Genomic DNA, 18,152 nt, shown 5'->3' on the forward strand with positions numbered 1-18,152 from the left:
GCCAGGAGGAGCCCCTGGTCCAGGAGGGAGGGGTCTCTGTAGGACCACAGGGCCACAGGCTGAAGGAGTTTTATTTCAAATGGTTGCCTGATGCCTGTGGGTGGGGGGGCCCTTCCCGTGGTGAGCGGGGTACACATGGACTTGGGAACTGGTGGGGGGTGACAGTCTGAGGCATGGTCATGTGGGCTGGGGGTCCAGTCCAGCCATGGCATCTTAGGAAGCAGAGGCACGGGGAGTGAGCGGCTGTGACAGGGATGGGACACCAAGACCGGCCTCTACAGTGCGGTGACATGGAGGCCCTGGCCCCCAGCTGCCCTGGCGCTGTCATCCCAGGCTGCGCTGCCAGCAAAGGCGTGCAGGTCACTCAGCAGGGCCTCAGCACTGCCCCCTGCGCTCGCTGGTCCTGGGGAGCCGAGGACCAGGTCGCCCTCCGTGTCACTGTCTCTAGCTTCCTCAGCCCGCATGGGGACCTGCTCTGGGCTGGACGCCTCTCCACATTGCTGCTCGCCTTCCCCGGGGTCAGCCTGCAGGCCACCATCCGCGACGTGGTCATAGTCTGCGTCCTGCTCATCCTCCTGTCGCTCAAGGTCATTGTCTGGGGACCCCAGCTCAGCTCGGGCCTGCAGCCAGCGACCTGGGGGGCTGGCCCAGAGCAGGCGCCGCGTGCGGCCCCACAGCGCGGCACCCAGGCGGGCCGGGTGGTAGTAGCCCCCTGAGTCACGGCTGAGGCGGCGCCAGGCCAGTGCCAGGCCAGTGGCCAGCAGTAGGAGCAGCAGCAGCAGCAGGACAACGGTGACAGAGCTGGAGCCCACGCTGTCCTCCGCGCTGCCACCCGAGCCCAAGGCCCCTGGCAGGGCCAGCAGCATCCCGAGCCCTAAGGTGCAGGGCAGAGCCTGTGGGAGACAGGCAGGGGCTCAGAGGGCTCAGCACCTGGGGTGGGGCCTGGTGTGGGGCAGGCTGGGTGACCAAGACCACTTTCCTTTTTTTCTCTTTGGGATCCTCTTGGGACAGCCAAGCAGAAAAGGCCAAGGCCTTATTTGGTCAACCAGGCTCTGGCCCTGTGAGATCAGCCCCCATCCCTCCAGCCTCCTCCCTACCACTCACCTCTCCCAACCGCTGCATTAAGCCACCTGCCTGGGGCCTTCGCACTGGCTGTTCCCTGTGCCCGGAAAGCTCCACCTCCTCCCATCCTCCCCTCCCCCGGGCTGCATGGCTTGCTCACCATGCTCAAACGTCACCCCAGTGAGGCTGAACCTGACCTTAACCTCTACCCTGATGTCTATCACTGCAGCCCACCCCAGCACCCCCCAGCACTCAGCGCCTTTTTCCTTCCATGTCACCTAAGGCAGGAGATAACTGTACTCATTTTTTATGTCTATTGTCTTATCTACCCCCCACAATAAGCTGCTAGGAGACGGGGGCTTTTTGGGTCAAGCATGTTAGTAGGTGCTCAATAAGTATGGATTAAATGTGTCTAGGCTGCCTGGGTGGGTGGGAGAGGAGATGGGAGGGAGGGAAGGAGGTTGCTAGCTGGTGTCAGGGCTGGCTCTCCGTGAGGCCTGGGATGGGGGATGGAGGGGCCTGGACCCACCCAGAGGCAACTGCTCATCTTCTGCTTGGCCAGGTCCCCAAACGGGGGTCCGTGAGGCCCCTCTTCCTCCCTCCCCACCACGGGGCTGCCCCAGCAGCAGGGTTTCCGTTCCACTCCCAGTCCCTGAGGGCCACAGGCGTGCAGGGCCGGGGGCTGGGGGAGGCAGGCGCAGCTGCCAGAGGAAGTCTGCGGTCGGAACAGGCTAGGTGGGGGGTGTCGGGGGAGGGGTGCTGAGGTGCAGCCAGCCTCCCCCACCACCCCAGGCGGTCCGCCCAGGCTCCAGGAATGCAAGTTCCCGCTCACAGGAAGACCAGGTAAGGGCCTTCCCAGGGCTCCTGACAGGGGCCTGGTCCGGTATGGGGTGCCGGGGGCCAGGCCTGGAGTCCCAGGGAGCCCAGCTCAGGTGAGAGAAAGGTTCAGCCTCTGCCATACTCCTCTTAGGTCTCACCTCTTCCCTGGGGCCAATGTGGGGCCCTCCTTAGCTCCACAGGCCCAGACATTCTAGCCCCGACCGCCTGTGGCCCCCATCCCAAGAACCCAGGGGGCTCCGAGGCTCACCATTGGTCCGCAGGCCCCTCCGTGCCGGGCACCCACTTCCAGCTCTGGCTGTGTCGAGCGAGAAGTGAGCTCAGTGCTCGTCTGCAGTGAAGGGTGGCCCGGGCTTCCGCTTCCTGCCCACATACCCCACCTGCCCCTCCCTGCTGCAGGACCCCTGGGCCACACCAGACCCTCCCCAGTCTCTCTGGAGGAGGCTGGGCTCCTGGGCCTGTCCTCCAAGGAAGAAGCAGCACCAACTTGAAGCTGGATGCAGCCTTGCATGTGTTCTCAGGTCTTCTGCCTCAGTTTCCCTGTCTGACAATCCAGGGGAGCAATGCCTGTGGGGCTGCTCACTGCCCCCAGACCTTCTGCACATGTGTGACTCCTGTGACATCATCTGTCTCCAGGTTTCCAGACTTCTCAGCCCCACCCTTGCAGCAGCAGGTCAGCCTGGCTTTTAGAAAGAGAATTTTATTTGGAATGAAAATATAGAGCCCACCCTCCTGCCTCCTCGGGGGAGGGAGCAGAGGGCTGGGCAGTGGTCGGGGAGATGGTCCCTCAGAGGTCGAGGAGCTCGCCTGGGCGTAGACATCCTCCACAGGAACAGTGAGGAAAGCTGGGCGCTGGCTTCGGCCTGGGCCTGGGACGGGTCGGGGTGGGAACTGACCCCTGCGCTGCCTCGGAGGCTCTGGGCAGCCAGCTAGCCCGGTGCGACCCGCTGGCAGAAGCTGAGTGGGAAGGGGGCGGAGGAGGAGATGAAGGTGGCGTGTGGCTGTGGCCCTACGCATCCCCGTTCTCCATGCGGCCCAGCTGCTCCTCCAGGCGGCAGATGCGCTCGCCCTGCTCCTTGACCAGCGCCCTCAGGGCCCGCAGCTCCTGCATCACCTCCTCCAGCTTCCCAGCCTCCTGTGGGGACATGAAGCAGGGGTAGGGGGTGGTGGTCAGGGGCTGCTAAGCCATAGCCCTCCCAAACCCACCACTACCCCAGAGAGGGACAGCGAATGGCTGAGGCCCACACCGCAGGCCAGGGCCACACCTGGGGCTCCCAGCACCACCCCTGCCTGCGGGCGCATACCCCGGCTCTGGCCAGGCTGCCGCTGGGGGTGGCATCAGCAGCAGTGGTGGTGGAGGCAGGGGCCCCTAGGCGGGAGGAGCCCGGGGCCATGGCGGGCCGGCTGTCAGACAACACGTTGCGCCGGCTGATCTTCAGGTCCCGCTGCTTGCTGGGCACGTAGGCCTCCCGCAGTGAGATGAGGATCGGGTTGGCATCCCGCCCGCTCACCCACTCCTCAGCCTCCAGGGCTGCCTCGGGCCCGGCTGTGTCGGGGTACAGATCATCCTGGAAGAGGTCCGACTGGGCAGGGGGCCGGGGAGGTCAGGATCAGTTAGGAGGCCCCATCAGGGTCCCCTCATCCCTCCCCTGGCCTCCAGGCTTGCACTCTGTTAACCCATTCTCCCATGGCCTGGAAAGCTCAAATCTGGCCTTTCACTTCCTTTCTGGACACCATCAACAGCTCCCTCGGAAGCTTTCCCACCCTTCTGAGCAAGGCCCCTGTCATCACCTTCCCCTGCAAGGCACAGGGGCCACTATGTGGCTTTATGGGATTCTGGGGCCCATGGACTGTGAGCTCCTGGAGCAGGCCCTATCAGCTCAGCTCCACTCCCCAAAATGTGCCTGGCATGTTGAAAGAGCAGTCGGCAAATGCTGGCCAGAGAATCATGGAAGCGTGTCCCAGGCTCTTGGCATCTGAGGCCAAGCCACATGTGGCCCGGTCCCCTCTTCATGGGATTCCCCACTGCAGCCAGACTCCTTGTTCCTCTCTCCATTCCCACCACTGTGCCCTTCGCCTGGCCTGCCCCCAGTGGATGGCGCCACCCCAGCTGTGCTATGGGTCCTGCCTCCTTCAGGAAGATCTGCGTGGCTGCCACTCCCTCCCTGACTGCCTGGTGTCCTTCTCCTGTGGCTCGTCCAGAGCAGGGCCCCTGCTCACCCTGTGTCTCATCCCCACTTGTCCCCTGACTGGCACAGCCCAACAGCTGGCTGGTACAAGGGCAAGCTGGCATCTGTCCAGCTCACTGCCCACAAACCATACTAGGTCATGTTCCATTCACAGGCCTCGCCCTGGTCACAACTGCATGGCCCGCTTGCTGGAGAAAGGGCCAAGTGAGCCGAGGGACGGGCGGCCTCACCTTTCTTGGCACAGTCATGACGATGGGCTCACACTTGCGCTCATGCAGTTTGTAGAACCTGGGGATGCAAGGAGGAGCCATGGGTGGAACCCTCACCGCCCCCCCCACCCACCGCCAGCTCTCCTGGCATCCTCCACTTCCCGTCCTCACCCCAGGACCTCCGCAGGCCGACCCCTAAGGTGGCTAGACCCCCACCCGGGCTGCCTTGTGACAGTTCTCATGGCCCGCCGGGCCTCCCTGGCGCAAGGTTTCCTGCTCCCAAGCAGCCTCCAATGACCTGACCTCTCACCTTAGATGCCCCTGTCCCCGAGTGGCCTCGGTAGCCCTCTTACCGGGCGATCTCGCACTTGCTGACCTCCAGGCCCCGCTTGGGCATGCTGCCCATACCCCGCTGTGGCTCCTTGCTGGTGAACGTGTTCAGGAAGTGGATGTAGGGAGGCTCCTCTGTGATCTCAAAGTACCGGATGCTGGAGTCACCCTGTGTGGGGAGGGGGCTCAGCACCTGGGCACGCCTCTTCCCTGCCCCTCGCCAGCCCTGCCCAGCCCCACCTTGCCGCAGACGTAGACCACACTGGTGTCGGGGTCGTAGAAGGGCAGCAGGGCCCCGTTGCTCGAGTCCAGTTCCTGCAGGGCCATGGGTTCCTCGAGGTTTTCCTGGCACATTGCAGGCAGTCAGGCCAAGCAGAACCTCCTCACCCCCTAATCCCAAACCAGGACGGGCCGTAGCTGGCCTCACTAAGGCCAGCCAGCACTGCCCCTAAATGCAGGTGGGCCCTCTGCCGTCTCTATGCCTTTTCCCACATGACGACCCCTACCTGGCCCTCCTGGCTTCACTTTGTTCCCAGGGTCCCTCTTTTCCAGCCTCCTCCAGGCCTTAAGACTATGCCCAGGCCACTGAGCAAGTGCTGAAACATACCCCACCGTGGGGAGCTGGGGTGCCAGTGGCACCAGCCCCTGCTCAAGGTGCCCTGGAGGTCACTATGCAGAAGCAGAGAGGGCTGGGGCCAGGAGGCTTGCTGGAGGAGGAGGCTTTCTGGAGGAGTGGGGAGCCCTGTGCAGGCAGTGGGTGGTACAGGCAAGCAAGGGAGAGAAGGGCCCTTCCGTTGGCATGAACAACATGGGCAAAGACACGGAGGCAGTGGGAGGCCATGGGGGAGTGGTGGGGCAGTCGGGCGAGCAGGGGGCAGGAGAGGAAAGTCTGACAGAGTCCCAGGCCCTGAGAGCCTCAAGTTCCAGGCAGAGAAGCTAGGAACCACAGGCCTCCCCAGGGTGAACCCTGCCTGCCCGGCCCAGGGTGGGGCCCAAGTCTCAAGTTTGCCCCCTCAGGCTGGCCACTCACTGGGTCCCAGAGCGCCAGCTGCCGCTCGCTCATTCGGCTGAAGCCTGTGGTGAACACCTTGCCATCTGCCAGGAAGATGGCCCGCATGGGCCGGGCCCCCTCATGAGCCTTCTCCCGCTCCTGTCGGGGGGACAGGCTGGTCAGTGCAGCGCCCTGCTCAAGGCCCTGGGCCTATCCACAGCCATCCTTGCCCTCCAGAGCCACGTACTGCCACCAGGGTGCCCCGACGGGGGTCGATGATGCGCACGCTCTTGTCCTTGCATGCTGAACAAAACAGGCTGCCATTGTGGTTCCAGCTGACGTTGTAGATGAGGTCAGGATGCAGGCTGTCCAGGCGGTACAGCTCCTCTGCTGTGCCCACATTCCAGATGAGTACCACGTTGTCGCAGCCTGGCAGGTGAGGGTTGTCAGCTCGGGCCGGGCGGGTGGCAGGAGGCCATTAGCTCACCAGGCTGAGGCCCACTCTGCCCACCACCCTGGGACAGACGGGTCTCTCCAACTCTGAGGGCCTCAGCTTTCCCATTTGTCATGTGGGCCCTGGAGGGGCTGCTGGGATGTATAGAGGGGTCCATGGGCGGGGGGGAGCATAAAACGGGGGGCGGTGCAGACCTGCACTGAGCAGCACGTTTCGGGCCGTGGGGTGCCAGGCGATGATGCCCACTCGCTTGGTGTGCCCCTCCAGTACCACCACCGGCTCTGTCAGCGGGGAGGTCAGCCCGTTCTCTGGGATCTGCCACACCTGTGGTAGGGACAGGGCCACCGAGCTCAGTCCTCTGCTGGTCCTATTGCTGGTCCCCTTCGGCCACGCCCGCGACCCTGGCCCAGCCAGTCCTGTGCCTCACCATGACCGTGCAGTCCTCCGAGCCGCTGGCTATGACTTCGTCGTTGTGGGGACACCAGTCGATGTCCAGGACAGGTCCCGTGTGCCCGCACACCGTCGGGTAGGCCTTGTCAATGCGGCCCGTCTGTGGGCACGAGGGGGCAGTCAGTGGGCTCCATCCCTCCCGAAGCCTTGGTCTTCCCCTCCATGGAGTGGGAATGACATGCACGTCCCGGCTCACAGGTGGCCCAGATGTGACTGTGCCCCACTTGCCAGGTGAGCAGGAAATGTTTGCTGCCTCTATGGCAACAGGCTACTCTCCATCTGTGCTAACACTTGGGGTGATAAATCTGGGTTATAACACCTGCCCAGCAGTGTGAGAAACGGCAAGGTGAGGGATTCAAGGTGCGCAGAAAGGCCCAGCAGGGGTGGCCGAGGTGCCTCCTCTTCCCCCAACCCTGACAGGACCCACCTTGCTTAGGGGGAGCACCAGAAAGGCACCCCCTCCACTGGCCTCCACAATCACCGCCAGGAACTTGGGGTTGACGGCGCAGAAGGTGCTGTCCCAGGTAACACGGGACACGCGAATGTCCTCATAGCACTGGTCGTTCTTGACCGGCTGCCCGAACACATGCCGGAATTTGCTCTGCCGGACCACTTTGCGGAAGGACATGTCTGCGGGACAGAGAGGCCTGGGTCAGTCCGGCCCATCCCAACAACTCCAGCCCTCCCCAGGCTGCTGAAGGTGAGCCGGGAGGATACAACCGGGGGCCAGGCCACCGTAACCCTCCTGGGTCTCGGTTTACCCAGTTACAGAATGGGGTCACAGGTGCAGAGCCTGGCCGCCTGTCACCCCGCAGGCAGTGATCTGAGAGGTAAATGCTCCGGTCCTGACCACTGCTGAGTCCTGAGGGGCTTTGCAGGACGCAGGGCCCCTCCCTGGCTCTGGTGTGTGTCGGGGGCAGGAGGTGGGAGATGCCGGGGTTGGAGAGCTCTCAGCTCTACTGTAGGTCCCAGCCAGTCGGGAGCAGCCTCCTTCCTGCCCAGAGATTTGGAGGCTGGGTAATGGGGAAGAAGGAGAGAGGAAGCAGGAAAGGTCTCTCTACTGTGGGACCGAGTGAGTGCCCAGTTCTGAGTCCCAGGGAATGTCCAGGGAGCCCCGGCATGGCCCCCAGGAAGGGACGGGGTCGGGACGCAGCTGCGGGCCGCGAAGCAACCCAGAGCGGCCTCGAATCGGGGTCCAGGGTGAACCAGGAGCCCAACTTCCAGGGACCTCCGCCCAGGAGAGGAGAGGCTGGGCGGCCAAGGGGAGTGGGACTGAGTGGGGTACAGGGGAGGCGAAAGGCTCCTGGGACCCGCGATCCCCCCTCAGCCCCCGCAGCCCGGCCCCTGCAGCCCCGCCCAGCCCCCAGCCCGCGCCCCTAGCCCCGGCCCTGCCGCGCTCACCGGGGGCACCGGGGGCGCAGGGGGCTGCGGCACCGGCTTCGGGCGGCTCCGGATCCCGGCCTCTGGGAAGCAGGAAGCAGGATTCAGGAAGTGACAGAGGGACCCGGAGTGGGGGCGGGGCAGGGGCTCGCGGGGGCGGGGCCGAGGTCACGCGCGGAGGGGCTGGGCGGGAGGCTGAGCGGCGCCGGGGGGCCGGGAGCGGGGCCGTCGTGGACGGGGCTAGAGAGAGCCCCTTCCCTAGGACCGGGTGGAGCGCCCCCACCGCAGCTCCTCCGGAAGAAGGGGGCGGGGCGGGGCAGGGCCGACGGCGGCCGCCGCAGAGGCACCGCAGGTGCGGGTGCAGCCTTACAGCGGACCCGAGGCCCCTTCGCGTTCTTGCTTCTCACAGTGGCATCCGCAGGAGTCTCCAGGATTGGGTGAGGCCCCGCCTTCCCGGCCCCCGACCGAACGCACACCTCCAAGGGGCCCCATTACCGCCCCCAACAAATAAATGTAGAATCTACACGGACAGTGGATATGTTCACGTGACTCTTTTTAAGTTATCAAAGTTAATGCTCTTTTTTTTTTTTTTTTTTTTGAGACGGAGTTTCTGTCACCCAGGCTGGAGTGCAGTGGCGCGATCTCGGCCCACTGCAACCTCCGCCCTCCCAGGTTCAAGAAATTCACTCCAGTAGCTGGGACTACAGGCTCATACTACCACGCCCGGCTAATTTTTTGTATGTTTAGTAGAGACGGGGTTTCACCATGTTAGCCAGGATGGTCTCGATTTCCTGACCTCGTGATCCGCCCGCCTCGGCCTCCCAAAGTGCTGGGATTACAGGCGTGAGACACCATGCCCGGCCTAAATTTCATGCTCTTGGTTAACAATGTAAAGAAAACAACAGCAGGTGTTGGGGTGGTTTTTTTTTTTTTTTTTTTTGAGACAAGGTCTGTCACTACCGGGCTAGAATGTAGTGCCATGATCATGACTCACTACAGGCTCCACCTCCTAGGCTCAAGGGATCCTCCTGCCTCAGCCTCCCAAGTAGCTGGGACTACAGACACACACCACCACGCCTGGCTAATTTTTCTTTTACTTTTTGTAGAGATGGGGTCTCTTGCTCTGTCGCCCAGGCTGGTGTGTTTTTTGTTTTGTTTTGAGATGGAGTCTCGCTCTGTCTCTCAGCCTATAGTGCAATGGTGGGATCTCGGCTCACTGCAACTTCTGCCTCCCGTGTTCAAGCAATTCTCCTGCCTCAGCCTCCCAATTCGCTGGGATTACAGGTGCCTGCTACCATACCCTGCTATTTTTTTTGTATTTTTAGTAGAGATAGGGTTTCACCATGTTGGCCAGGCTGCTCTTGAACTCCCGGGCTCAAGCAATCCTCCTGCCTTAGCCTCCCAGAGTGCTGGGATTACAGTTGTGAGCCACCGTGCCCATCCAGAAAATAGCAGTGTTTATGGAGCGAGTGGAAGACCCAGGAGTCCCATTTTTCGGGGTAAACACCCGTGCCTTCTGCTGAGCCTTCTTATTACAATTCGAAAGGGGGCCATGGCCAGTGAGTCCCCTTGCATCTTGCCTTCTTTTCTCCACCATCTCCCTCGAAGGCCTGGAGATCCATTCACAGGCCTCTCTCTTTCTCTAGCCAGCTCGTGTGACAAGGAGCCCAGACTGGCCTCTTCAGACCCACCCCATCCCGTTCCACAGGTGGGATGTACCCCTGTTCCCTTAGGCCAGCGGCTCTGGGGCACTGGCTACTTCCCTTATTCTTTTCTTGAGCATCCACTGCCCTGGCTGACCGATGGCACGCTCCCTTTCCCAGAAAGAGACGGATGGAGGACGAAGCGGGGGAAGAGCAGAGGTCACAGGAGCCTTGTCTCTGGCTAAAAGAGGCCCCCACTGTGTGTCTGAGGGTGACCTCGGGCTTGTCTCCCATCTCATTCCCATTGCCACACCCCATTGAGGAAACAGGCACAGAGAGGTGCGGTGCCTGCCTGAGGTCACTCAGCCGGATGCAATCCCCATCAGCTTGGGTCCAAAGCCCTTGCTTTTCCTACTGCTCTATAAACCCTGGGGCTGGAAGGATCATCTAGATCCCACCCACCTTCCTTCCCACCCCGAGGCCTGGGCACATCATGTTCTCTCCATCTGGAAGCTCTTTCCTCAGATCCCAAAAAGGCTCCTTTCCCCACTCGATTCAGGTCTCTGGTCAGACATCACCTCCTCCTAGGGCTCTCCCGGACCACTCCTCACCCAGCCACTCTTTGGTCTTACTTGTCCTGACTGCATTGTTCTTTTTTTTGGAGACAGGGTCTTGCTCGGTTGCCCAGGCTGGAGTGCAGTGGCACGGTCCTAGCTCACTACCGCCTCACACTCTGGGGCTCAGTCCTCCCGCCTCAGCCTCCCAAGTAGCTGGGACTACAGGCACGTGCCACCATGCCTAGCTAATTTTTATTTTTGTAGAGATGGAGGTCTCCTATGTTGTCCAGGCTGGTTCCAAACTCCTGGCCTCAAAAAATCCTCCTGCCTCAGCCTCCCAAACTCTGGGATTACAGGTGTGAGCCACCACCCGGCCTGTGTTCTTCTCCAGCGCCGCCTGATGTTGCATCAGGTGCTTATTGGTGTATTTGGTTTGTGTCGGCCTCCACCAGGATGTCAGCAAATCGAGGGGAAGGACTTTGCCTATCTTCCTACTGTATTCCCAGCACCCTGAACAAGACCCAATACTCAGTATGGGATCAAGTAATGTATGAGGAATGAATGAATGAGCAGCAGCCCTGAATGTAGAATTGAACAATACTCATAATCACAATTCTCAGGATCAATGTCTGGCACCTATGAAGGAGAGGGAAGGAAGGGCATCTCTCACTGGAGAAGGAGTGAGTCTTCCAGACGGCAGCAGGAGACTGGTCCCCTGGGATGTGGTAGGCAGGAGGTGTGTGGCTGGGCAATGTCTTGGGGCTGAGCCCACCTTCATGCCCATTTTCTCTAACACAAAACCCTCCTCCATGGACCACTGAGAGAACTCTTTTTTTTTTTTTTTTGGAGACGGAGTCTTGCTCTGTTGTACAGGCTGGAGTGCAGTGACGCGATCTTGGCCCACTGCAACGGAAACCACCTTTGCAAAACTATGACTGAGACAGTGAAAGAGATCTAACTTCACCAACTCCATCTTGCTTCTAATCTCTATTTTTTTTTTTTTTGAGACAGAGTCTCGCTCTGTCGCCCAGGCTGGAGTGCAGTGGTGCGATCTCGGCTCACTGCAAGCTCCGCCTGCTGGGTTCACGCCATTCTCCTGCCTCAGCCTCCCGAGTAGCTGGGACTACAGGCGCCCACCACCTCACCCGGCTAATTTTTTTTGTATTTTTAATAGAGATGGGGTTTCACTGTGTTAGCCAGGATGGTCTCAATCTCCTGATCTTGTGATCAGCCTGTCTCGGCCTCCCAAAGTGCTGGGATTACAGGCGTGAGCCACTGCACCTGGCCCTTGCTTTTAATCTCTAAACCGTCCTTGTTCATTTCTGGGCGTAGGCTGAACTAACTTTGGGAGAATCTTCGTTTATAAACAAAGATGGTAACAGCCCTTTCCCAAAGCAGGCTTCTCTGTTGCCTGGGGACTAGATTGCCTTTGTAGGACTAACATAAGCCACAAGATTAGAAATTATGGTTTAGGGCCGGGCATGGTGGCTCACGCCTGTAATCCCAGCACTTTGGGAGGCCGAGGCAGGCGGACCACCTGAGGTCGGGAGTTCGAGATCACCCTGGCCAACATGGTGAAACACCGTCTCTACTAAAAAATGCAAAATTAGCTGGGCGTGGTAGCACATGCCTGTAATCCCAGCTACTCGGGAGGCTGAGGTAGGAGAATCACTTGAACCCGGGAGGCGGAGGTTGCGGTGAGCTGAGATCACGCCATTGCATTCCAGCCTGGGGCAACAAGAGCAAAACTCTGTCTCAAAAAAACAAAAACAAAAAACAAAAAACAAAAAAAAGAAATTATGATTTAGGAGTTATGCAGCTGGAGGCTATAAGATTTGGACCCTCCCTAAACTGCTCCTAAGATCAGCGCTTGAGATATTTTGCAGACCCTGCCCTTGATGGATCAGCTGGCACCACCAGATCAATAAACTGGCTCATCTGATCTTGTGGCCCCCACCCAGGAACTGACTCAGTGCAAGATGACAGCTTTGATTCCCTCTGATTTCATCCCTGACCAATCAGCACCGCTGGCTCACTGGCTTCCCACCACCCACCAAGTTATCCTTAAAAAATCAGCTCCCTGAGAATGCTCAGGGAGACTGATTTGAGTAAGAATAAAACTGCAGTCTCCTGCACAGCCGGCTCTGCGTGAATTGGCTCTGTCTAGGCAGCAGGCAAGGTGAACCCCTCGGGGGTTTACACAACCCGCGCTTCCTGGGTTCAAGCAATTCTCCTGCCTCAGCCTCCCGAGTAGCTGGGATTACAGGCATGCGCCACCACGCCCGGCAAATTTTTTGTATTTGTATAGATGAGGTTTCACCATGTTGGCCAGGCTGGCCTTGAACTCCTGGCCTCAGTTGATCTGCCTGCCTTGGCTTCCTAAAGTGCTGGGATCACAGGCGTGAGCCACCGTGCCTGGCCTGAGAACTCCTCTTTATTCCGCAAAACCCTTCAGGCATTCTACCCCATCCTGTCCCACAGGTGGAGTCTGCCCCGCCTCCCTCAGGCTGGCGGCTTTGGGGTACCAGCTACCTCACTTATTCCTTTCTTGAGCATCCACTGCTCTGGCTGACCAAGGGTGATGGTCCACTGCTCTTTCTTCTGGATAGAAATCACCCATTATGGGTGGGATTCCCTTTGGGGTCCTTGGACGTGGGACTGGCCCACTCCCCAAGAGGTAGGGTTTGGAGTGTGGACCAGAGCTGAAAGCAAGTGGCTGGTGCTGAGGTTTTATTTCCCGATCTGCCTGCCATGCTGAAAAGGCCCTGGGAGCCCTGCCCAGAAAAAGGGAGAAGGGCACTGTGGAGTGCCCTAATGAGGACCGACGTCCAGGCCCTGCGCTCAGAGTGTGGACTGCAGTGGGATGGGGAGGGTGAGAGCTTCCCTTGTGGAACAGGAGGCAGTGCCATGGTGGGGAGGCCTGGGGGGCAGGCGATCTGCCACTCAGGCGCTGGCCTGTGGCTCAGTATTGGTCCCAGGGCTGAGTGAGACTGGGGGGTGCCCACTGCTGTCATCAAATTAATGGCTAACAATCACGAACACTTCATAGGGATTCACACTCCTGCAAGATGGGTACCATTATTATGATCCTCATTTTACAGACGAGGAAACTGAGTCCCAAAGAGGCTAAGAGCTTTGTGGAAGGTCACACGGCCTGTGAGTGGTGGAGCCAGGATTCAAACAACCCCTGATGGTCACCAGAGAGTGCACTCTTTTTTTTTTTTTTTAGAGACAGAGTCTTTCTGTGTGCCCAGGCTGGAGTGCAGTGGTGCGATCTCGGCTCACTGCAAGCTCCGCCTCCCAGGTTCACGCCATTCTTCTGCCTCAGCCTCCTGAGTAGCTGGAACTACAGGTGCCCACTACCACGCCCAGCTAATTTTTTTTTTTTTTTTTTGTATTTTTAGTAGAGACGGGGTTTCACCGTGTTAGCCAGGATGGTCTCGATCTCCTGACCTTGTGATCTGCCTGCCTCAGGGTCCCAAAGTGCTGGGATTACAGGCGTAAGCCACCGCGCCTGGCCAAGAGAGCACACCCTTAACCTCACCCAAGTGGCTCCAGAATGGAAGGCTGGCCAGAAAGGCATCTAGCGAGTGCCCAAGAAATACTGGATGAATGAATTCAATAAATGCATGCCTGGCCAGAAATCTGTCTCCCATGGGCCTCAGTGCCCGCAATTCCATCACTACGACTATGCTTCTGGTATCACCACCACCACCGCCCACGGCACTTCCCATCCCTGGGCTCAGTCAATGATCAGAACTGCCAAGCCTGCAAGGGGAACATGATCACTCCATTTTACAGAGGAGAAAACAGGCTGAGAGGAAGGAAGTTAGGAACCAGAACCCAGACCTGACTGTATCACTCTAGGCTACCTGCACAGCCTGCTGCATTTGGAAAATGCAGGTGTCTCTGGGAAGGGTTGCACATCTGACATCATTGTCATTTACACCTGCCGGGAAGGGCGTCTCAGTTGCTGAAGGTCACGATACTGAGCTAATGGGATAAGGGTGCATGACTGGAACACTGGGGGTCAGGAGAACGCAGGTGGGGTGGGTGCCAGGAGAGGACGATGGGTAGGAAAAGGGAAGTGGAGTGGGGGTTGGAAGATAGACCTTCAGCACTTCTAGTTTTTTCTGCAGCATCAGCAGCTTGAGAGGGAAGAGCTGGTTCTGCCCTAGAGAAGCTGTGTGACCTCTGGGAGCCTTTGCCCTTTCTAATTTTTTTTTTTCTTTTTTGAGATGGAGTCTTGCTCTGTCACCAGGCTGGAGTACAGTGGTACAATCCCGGCTCACTGCAACCTCTGCCTCCCGGGTTCAAGCAATTCTCCTGCCTCAGCCTCCCGAGTAGCTGAGATTACAGGAGTGCGCCGCTACGCCCAGCTAATTTTTGTACTTTTAATAGAGACAGGGTTTCACCGTGTTGGCCAGGATGGTCTTGATCTTTTGACCTTGTGATCCGCCTGCCTCGGCCTCCCAAAGTGCTGGGATTACAGGCGTGAGCCACCGCGCCCGGCTGTCTTTGCCTTTGCCCTTTCTAGACCCACTGGTGCCCTGAGCTCTGTGTGCTTGGACAACTTCCCATCTGTGCACTTGGGCTCAGACAGAGGGAGGCTGTTATTCAGGCAGGATCGGGGCCCTCTGTACCTGCAGCCCCCACAAAGAATCTTGTACAGCCCTCCACAGGAGGTGGGGAGCAGGTGGATGCTAATTGAACTTTTAAATAGAATCAGACTTTGAAGTCCCCTGCAGGCCCCCAAGGCACAGAGGCAGCCTCCTGATCTTAGGCCACCTGGGCGTCTACAGCCCAGACAGGTCACAAGATCCCAGATGCCTTGGCCAGGTGGTGGCTCTCCCCACTGACTCCTCTATCCATCCCCAGCCACTAAAGGGACATCCTGTATGTGGATGAAGGAGAAGAAAGGCTAGTTCACCAGGCCCCTGCGTGCGCCAGGCTCTTGTAATGCCTTACACACTTTCTTATTGCATCCTCTCAACAGCCGATGACACGGGAGCTCGGAAGGTGAAGTTGCTCCTCCAGAGTTGCTCAGCTGGGACATGGCAGAGCTGGATTTGAATCCAGGCTAGGCAGCTCTTGCCTCTTCTGGCGCCTTGCTGAGGGAGGCCCTGCCCCAGCCTCAATGACTGTTGGGGGAAGGGGACTGGTGGACCAGGCTTGGCCATGCCAGGCCAGCTTGTGGTTCACCAGGGCCTTAGGCTCCTGCTTGGGGCTGGTGGCTCCTGGGAGGCCCCCTTCTCTTCAGGGACTTTTTTGTTTCACGTCCTTGTGTCCAGGCCCGGAGGAGGAGAGGAAGGGAAGGACCAAAGGGAGGTCAGGTCAAGCCCGGGGAAAGTGCCCGCTGTTGTCTTCCTCCAGCAGGACTGAGGCCCAGGGAAGAATAGTCAGCGGGGTCTGGGGTGTTGAGGGACAGTACCCCGCAAGATGCCATTAGCTGAGGTTTGGGGGCTGTCGGGCGACTGTGTGTGTGTTGGGAGCAACCACAGAAAAGGCTGATGGCCGGGAGCAGGGGTCGCTGACATGGAAATGCCTGAGACTTTTGGCCGGATTGTTTCCCCTCCCTCAAGTCCTCCTTCCAGGCCTGACGGACTCGGCAGGGTTTTTAAGGACAAAGCTGTCGGCGGCTCCCCACCTGTCTGACTGGTTGGTTCCTCTGTCTGCCCTGGGCTCTTTCACTGCTCTGGTGGGCCTGCGCGTTCCTGGACCCTCACGTGGGGCCTGCGCCCGGGGCCGCCTCTGGCGGGGTGCTGCTGGGGCTTTCTCCTTCAGAGGCAGGAGGTGTGGCTGGGTCCTCAAGGGCCCCTGGAGTAGGATGTGAGGATGGGGTTGGGGAGGCTTCATCATAGGGACTGGGCACAGAACTGGCAGCGGGTGCAGGGGTCTGGACGTTAGTGTCTGCCTGTGGCTGGGCCACAAAATCTGACTGTGGCTGGGCCATGGGGTTCAGCTGTGGCTGGGCTGTGGGATCCGACTGTGGCTGGGCCGTAGGGTTCAGCTGTGGCTGAGCTGTGGGATCTGATCGTGGCTGGAGTGTGGGGTTCACCTGAGGCTGGGCCACGGGATCCATCTGTGACTGGGCCTCTGCCATCGGCTCTGGCAGAGTTGGACCCTCAGAATCTAGCTGGGTCTGTGGCTCAGCGGGCGTGAAGCTGCCCGGCCGCTCCTCGCAGAGAGCTGCTGCGAAGGACGAGAGCACGGAGCGCAGCAGGGTCCGGAGGTCGGCACTGGCCATGAGGCAGAGGAAGGGGCTGAGGCAGCTGTTGAGTAGGATCAGGTAGTCGGAGTAGACCAGGGCCTCCCAGAGCAGGTAGCCGGAGTAGACGTCCCACAGGAAGGCCAGGTAGAGCAGCTGGGCCAGCTGGTAGGGCAGCCTCAGGACCACATAGGCTGACAGAATGGTCCTGGCCACACGGGCGAAGCCCCGGCAGGCTGCAGGCTGCTGTTGGCGGTGGCAGGTGCGACAGGCCGTGGCCTGGGTGAGCACGTGGCAGACGAGCAGCAGGAGGAAAGGCAGGAAGCCCCCCAGGACCTCCAGCATCCTCAGCGACAGCTCCTCGCTGTCCCAGAAGTCCAGGCAGATGACCAGGTCGTACCACCAGACGGCGGCCTCGGGGAAGACCAGCCACGGCACGCTGAAGAGTGTGGCCAGCACCCAGACACCGGCGCAGACCCAGAGGGGCAGGCGGACTGGGCGGTGCCCAGGGTACCAGTGTGGGCACAGCGCCAGCAGGCAGCGGTCAAGGCTGAGGGCAGCCAGCAGGAAGAGGCCGGAGGAGTAGGACACGCCCCATAGGAAGTAGTAGAAGCGGCAGGCAGCTGTCCCCAGCGGCCAGTGTCCCCCATGCTGGATCTCTAGGATCTGGAAGGCCGCTGCTGCCAGGAACAAGAAGTCAGAGAGGGCCAGGCTGAGCAGGAGCAGCGCCAGACGCGTGCCAGCTCCATGCCGGGCCTGGGAGCCGGCCAGCCACGCCATTAGCCCATTGGCTGGCAGCCCAAGGAGCAGCAGGGCCACCAGGAAGACCGTGTCCCAGCCACCTTGGGGGTAGGAGTCCTCATCGTCAAGCTCTGTGCGGGGCCCGTGGCCGGTGGCACCCAGGTCGGCTTCCATAGTAGTGTCCATTTGGGGTCCCCAGAGTCCTGCTGGACACGGAGTGAGTGCCTGGTGAATCAATGATGGTGTGAATGACCGAGTATGGGAGAGACGGTGCTGTGCATCTCCAGGCAAGTCACCATCCCTCCCTGCGCCATTGTCATCGCCTTTTGAGTAGTTATCCTATGCCAAGGACTTGAAGTGGATGACCTCATGGAGTCCTCATACAATCTATTTTACAGGCGAGGATAGGAAGGTTCAGAGAATCAGTGAAGGTAGGAAGGGAGGTGCCAGGGCTCAACCCAGACTTTTCTTTTCTTTTCTTTTCTTTTTTTTGAGAGACAGGGCCTTGCTCTATTGCCCAGGATGAGTGCAGTGGCACAGTGCCTGCAGCTTCCACCTCCTGGGTTCCAGCGACCTTCCCATCTCAGCCTCCCTAGTAGCTGGGACTACAGGTGTGCACCCACTACTTTTTAAATTTTTAGTAGAGACAAGGTCTCACTATGTTGCCCAGGCTGGTCTTGAACTTGTGAGCTCAAGTGATCCTCCTACCTTGGCCTCCTGAAATGTTGAGATTACAGGCATGAGACACTGTGTCCAGACAGACTCAATCTTCTGCCATGTAGAATCCCAATGTGTCCGGATAGACTAACCCGGAGGCTTTCAAACATTGTTAAAGGTATGGAATTTTGTCTGTAAGTAAAGTATTCTAAGGCCGGGCACGGTGGCTCACACCTGTAATCCCAGCACTTTGGGAGGATCACCTGAGGTCGGGAGTTCGAGACCAGCCTGACCAACATGGAGAAACCCCATCTCTACTAAAAATACAAAATTGGCTGGCCGTGGTGGCGCATGCCTGTAATCCCAGCTACTCAGGAGAATCGCTTGAACCCGGGAGACAGAGGTTGTGGTGAGCCAAGATCGTGCCATCGCACTCCAGCCTGA

The 18,152-nt window shown here is 59.5% G+C and overlaps 3 protein-coding genes across 3 annotated transcripts; all 3 read right to left on the minus strand.

The window, feature by feature from the left end:
* Nucleotides 1-54: 54 nt before the first annotated feature.
* On the minus strand, nt 55-2,272 carry PTPRCAP (protein tyrosine phosphatase receptor type C associated protein). Its single transcript, XM_004051640.5, has 2 exons — nt 2,150-2,272; nt 55-893 (listed from the first exon to the last, which is right to left on the minus strand). The coding sequence occupies exons 1-2, from the start codon at nt 2,270-2,272 to the stop codon at nt 276-278; spliced, it is 741 nt and encodes a 246-aa protein (XP_004051688.3). The 3' UTR covers nt 55-275.
* A 311-nt stretch (nt 2,273-2,583) lies between these two features.
* Nucleotides 2,584-7,997, minus strand: CORO1B (coronin 1B). Its single transcript, XM_019036280.3, has 11 exons — nt 7,924-7,997; nt 6,950-7,152; nt 6,500-6,622; nt 6,267-6,396; nt 5,866-6,047; nt 5,658-5,777; nt 4,868-4,972; nt 4,651-4,796; nt 4,319-4,376; nt 3,204-3,482; nt 2,584-3,034 (listed from the first exon to the last, which is right to left on the minus strand). The coding sequence occupies exons 2-11, from the start codon at nt 7,148-7,150 to the stop codon at nt 2,909-2,911; spliced, it is 1,470 nt and encodes a 489-aa protein (XP_018891825.3). The 5' UTR covers nt 7,151-7,152; nt 7,924-7,997; the 3' UTR covers nt 2,584-2,908.
* A 7,776-nt stretch (nt 7,998-15,773) lies between these two features.
* On the minus strand, nt 15,774-17,242 carry GPR152 (G protein-coupled receptor 152). The gene has a single exon (XM_004051644.4). The coding sequence runs from the start codon at nt 17,235-17,237 to the stop codon at nt 15,825-15,827; it is 1,413 nt and encodes a 470-aa protein (XP_004051692.1). The 5' UTR covers nt 17,238-17,242; the 3' UTR covers nt 15,774-15,824.
* Between the last annotated feature and the right edge of the window lie 910 nt (nt 17,243-18,152).

Source organism: Gorilla gorilla, chromosome 9, assembly GCF_029281585.2.
Source record: "Gorilla gorilla gorilla isolate KB3781 chromosome 9, NHGRI_mGorGor1-v2.1_pri, whole genome shotgun sequence".
NCBI lineage: Eukaryota > Metazoa > Chordata > Mammalia > Primates > Hominidae > Gorilla > Gorilla gorilla.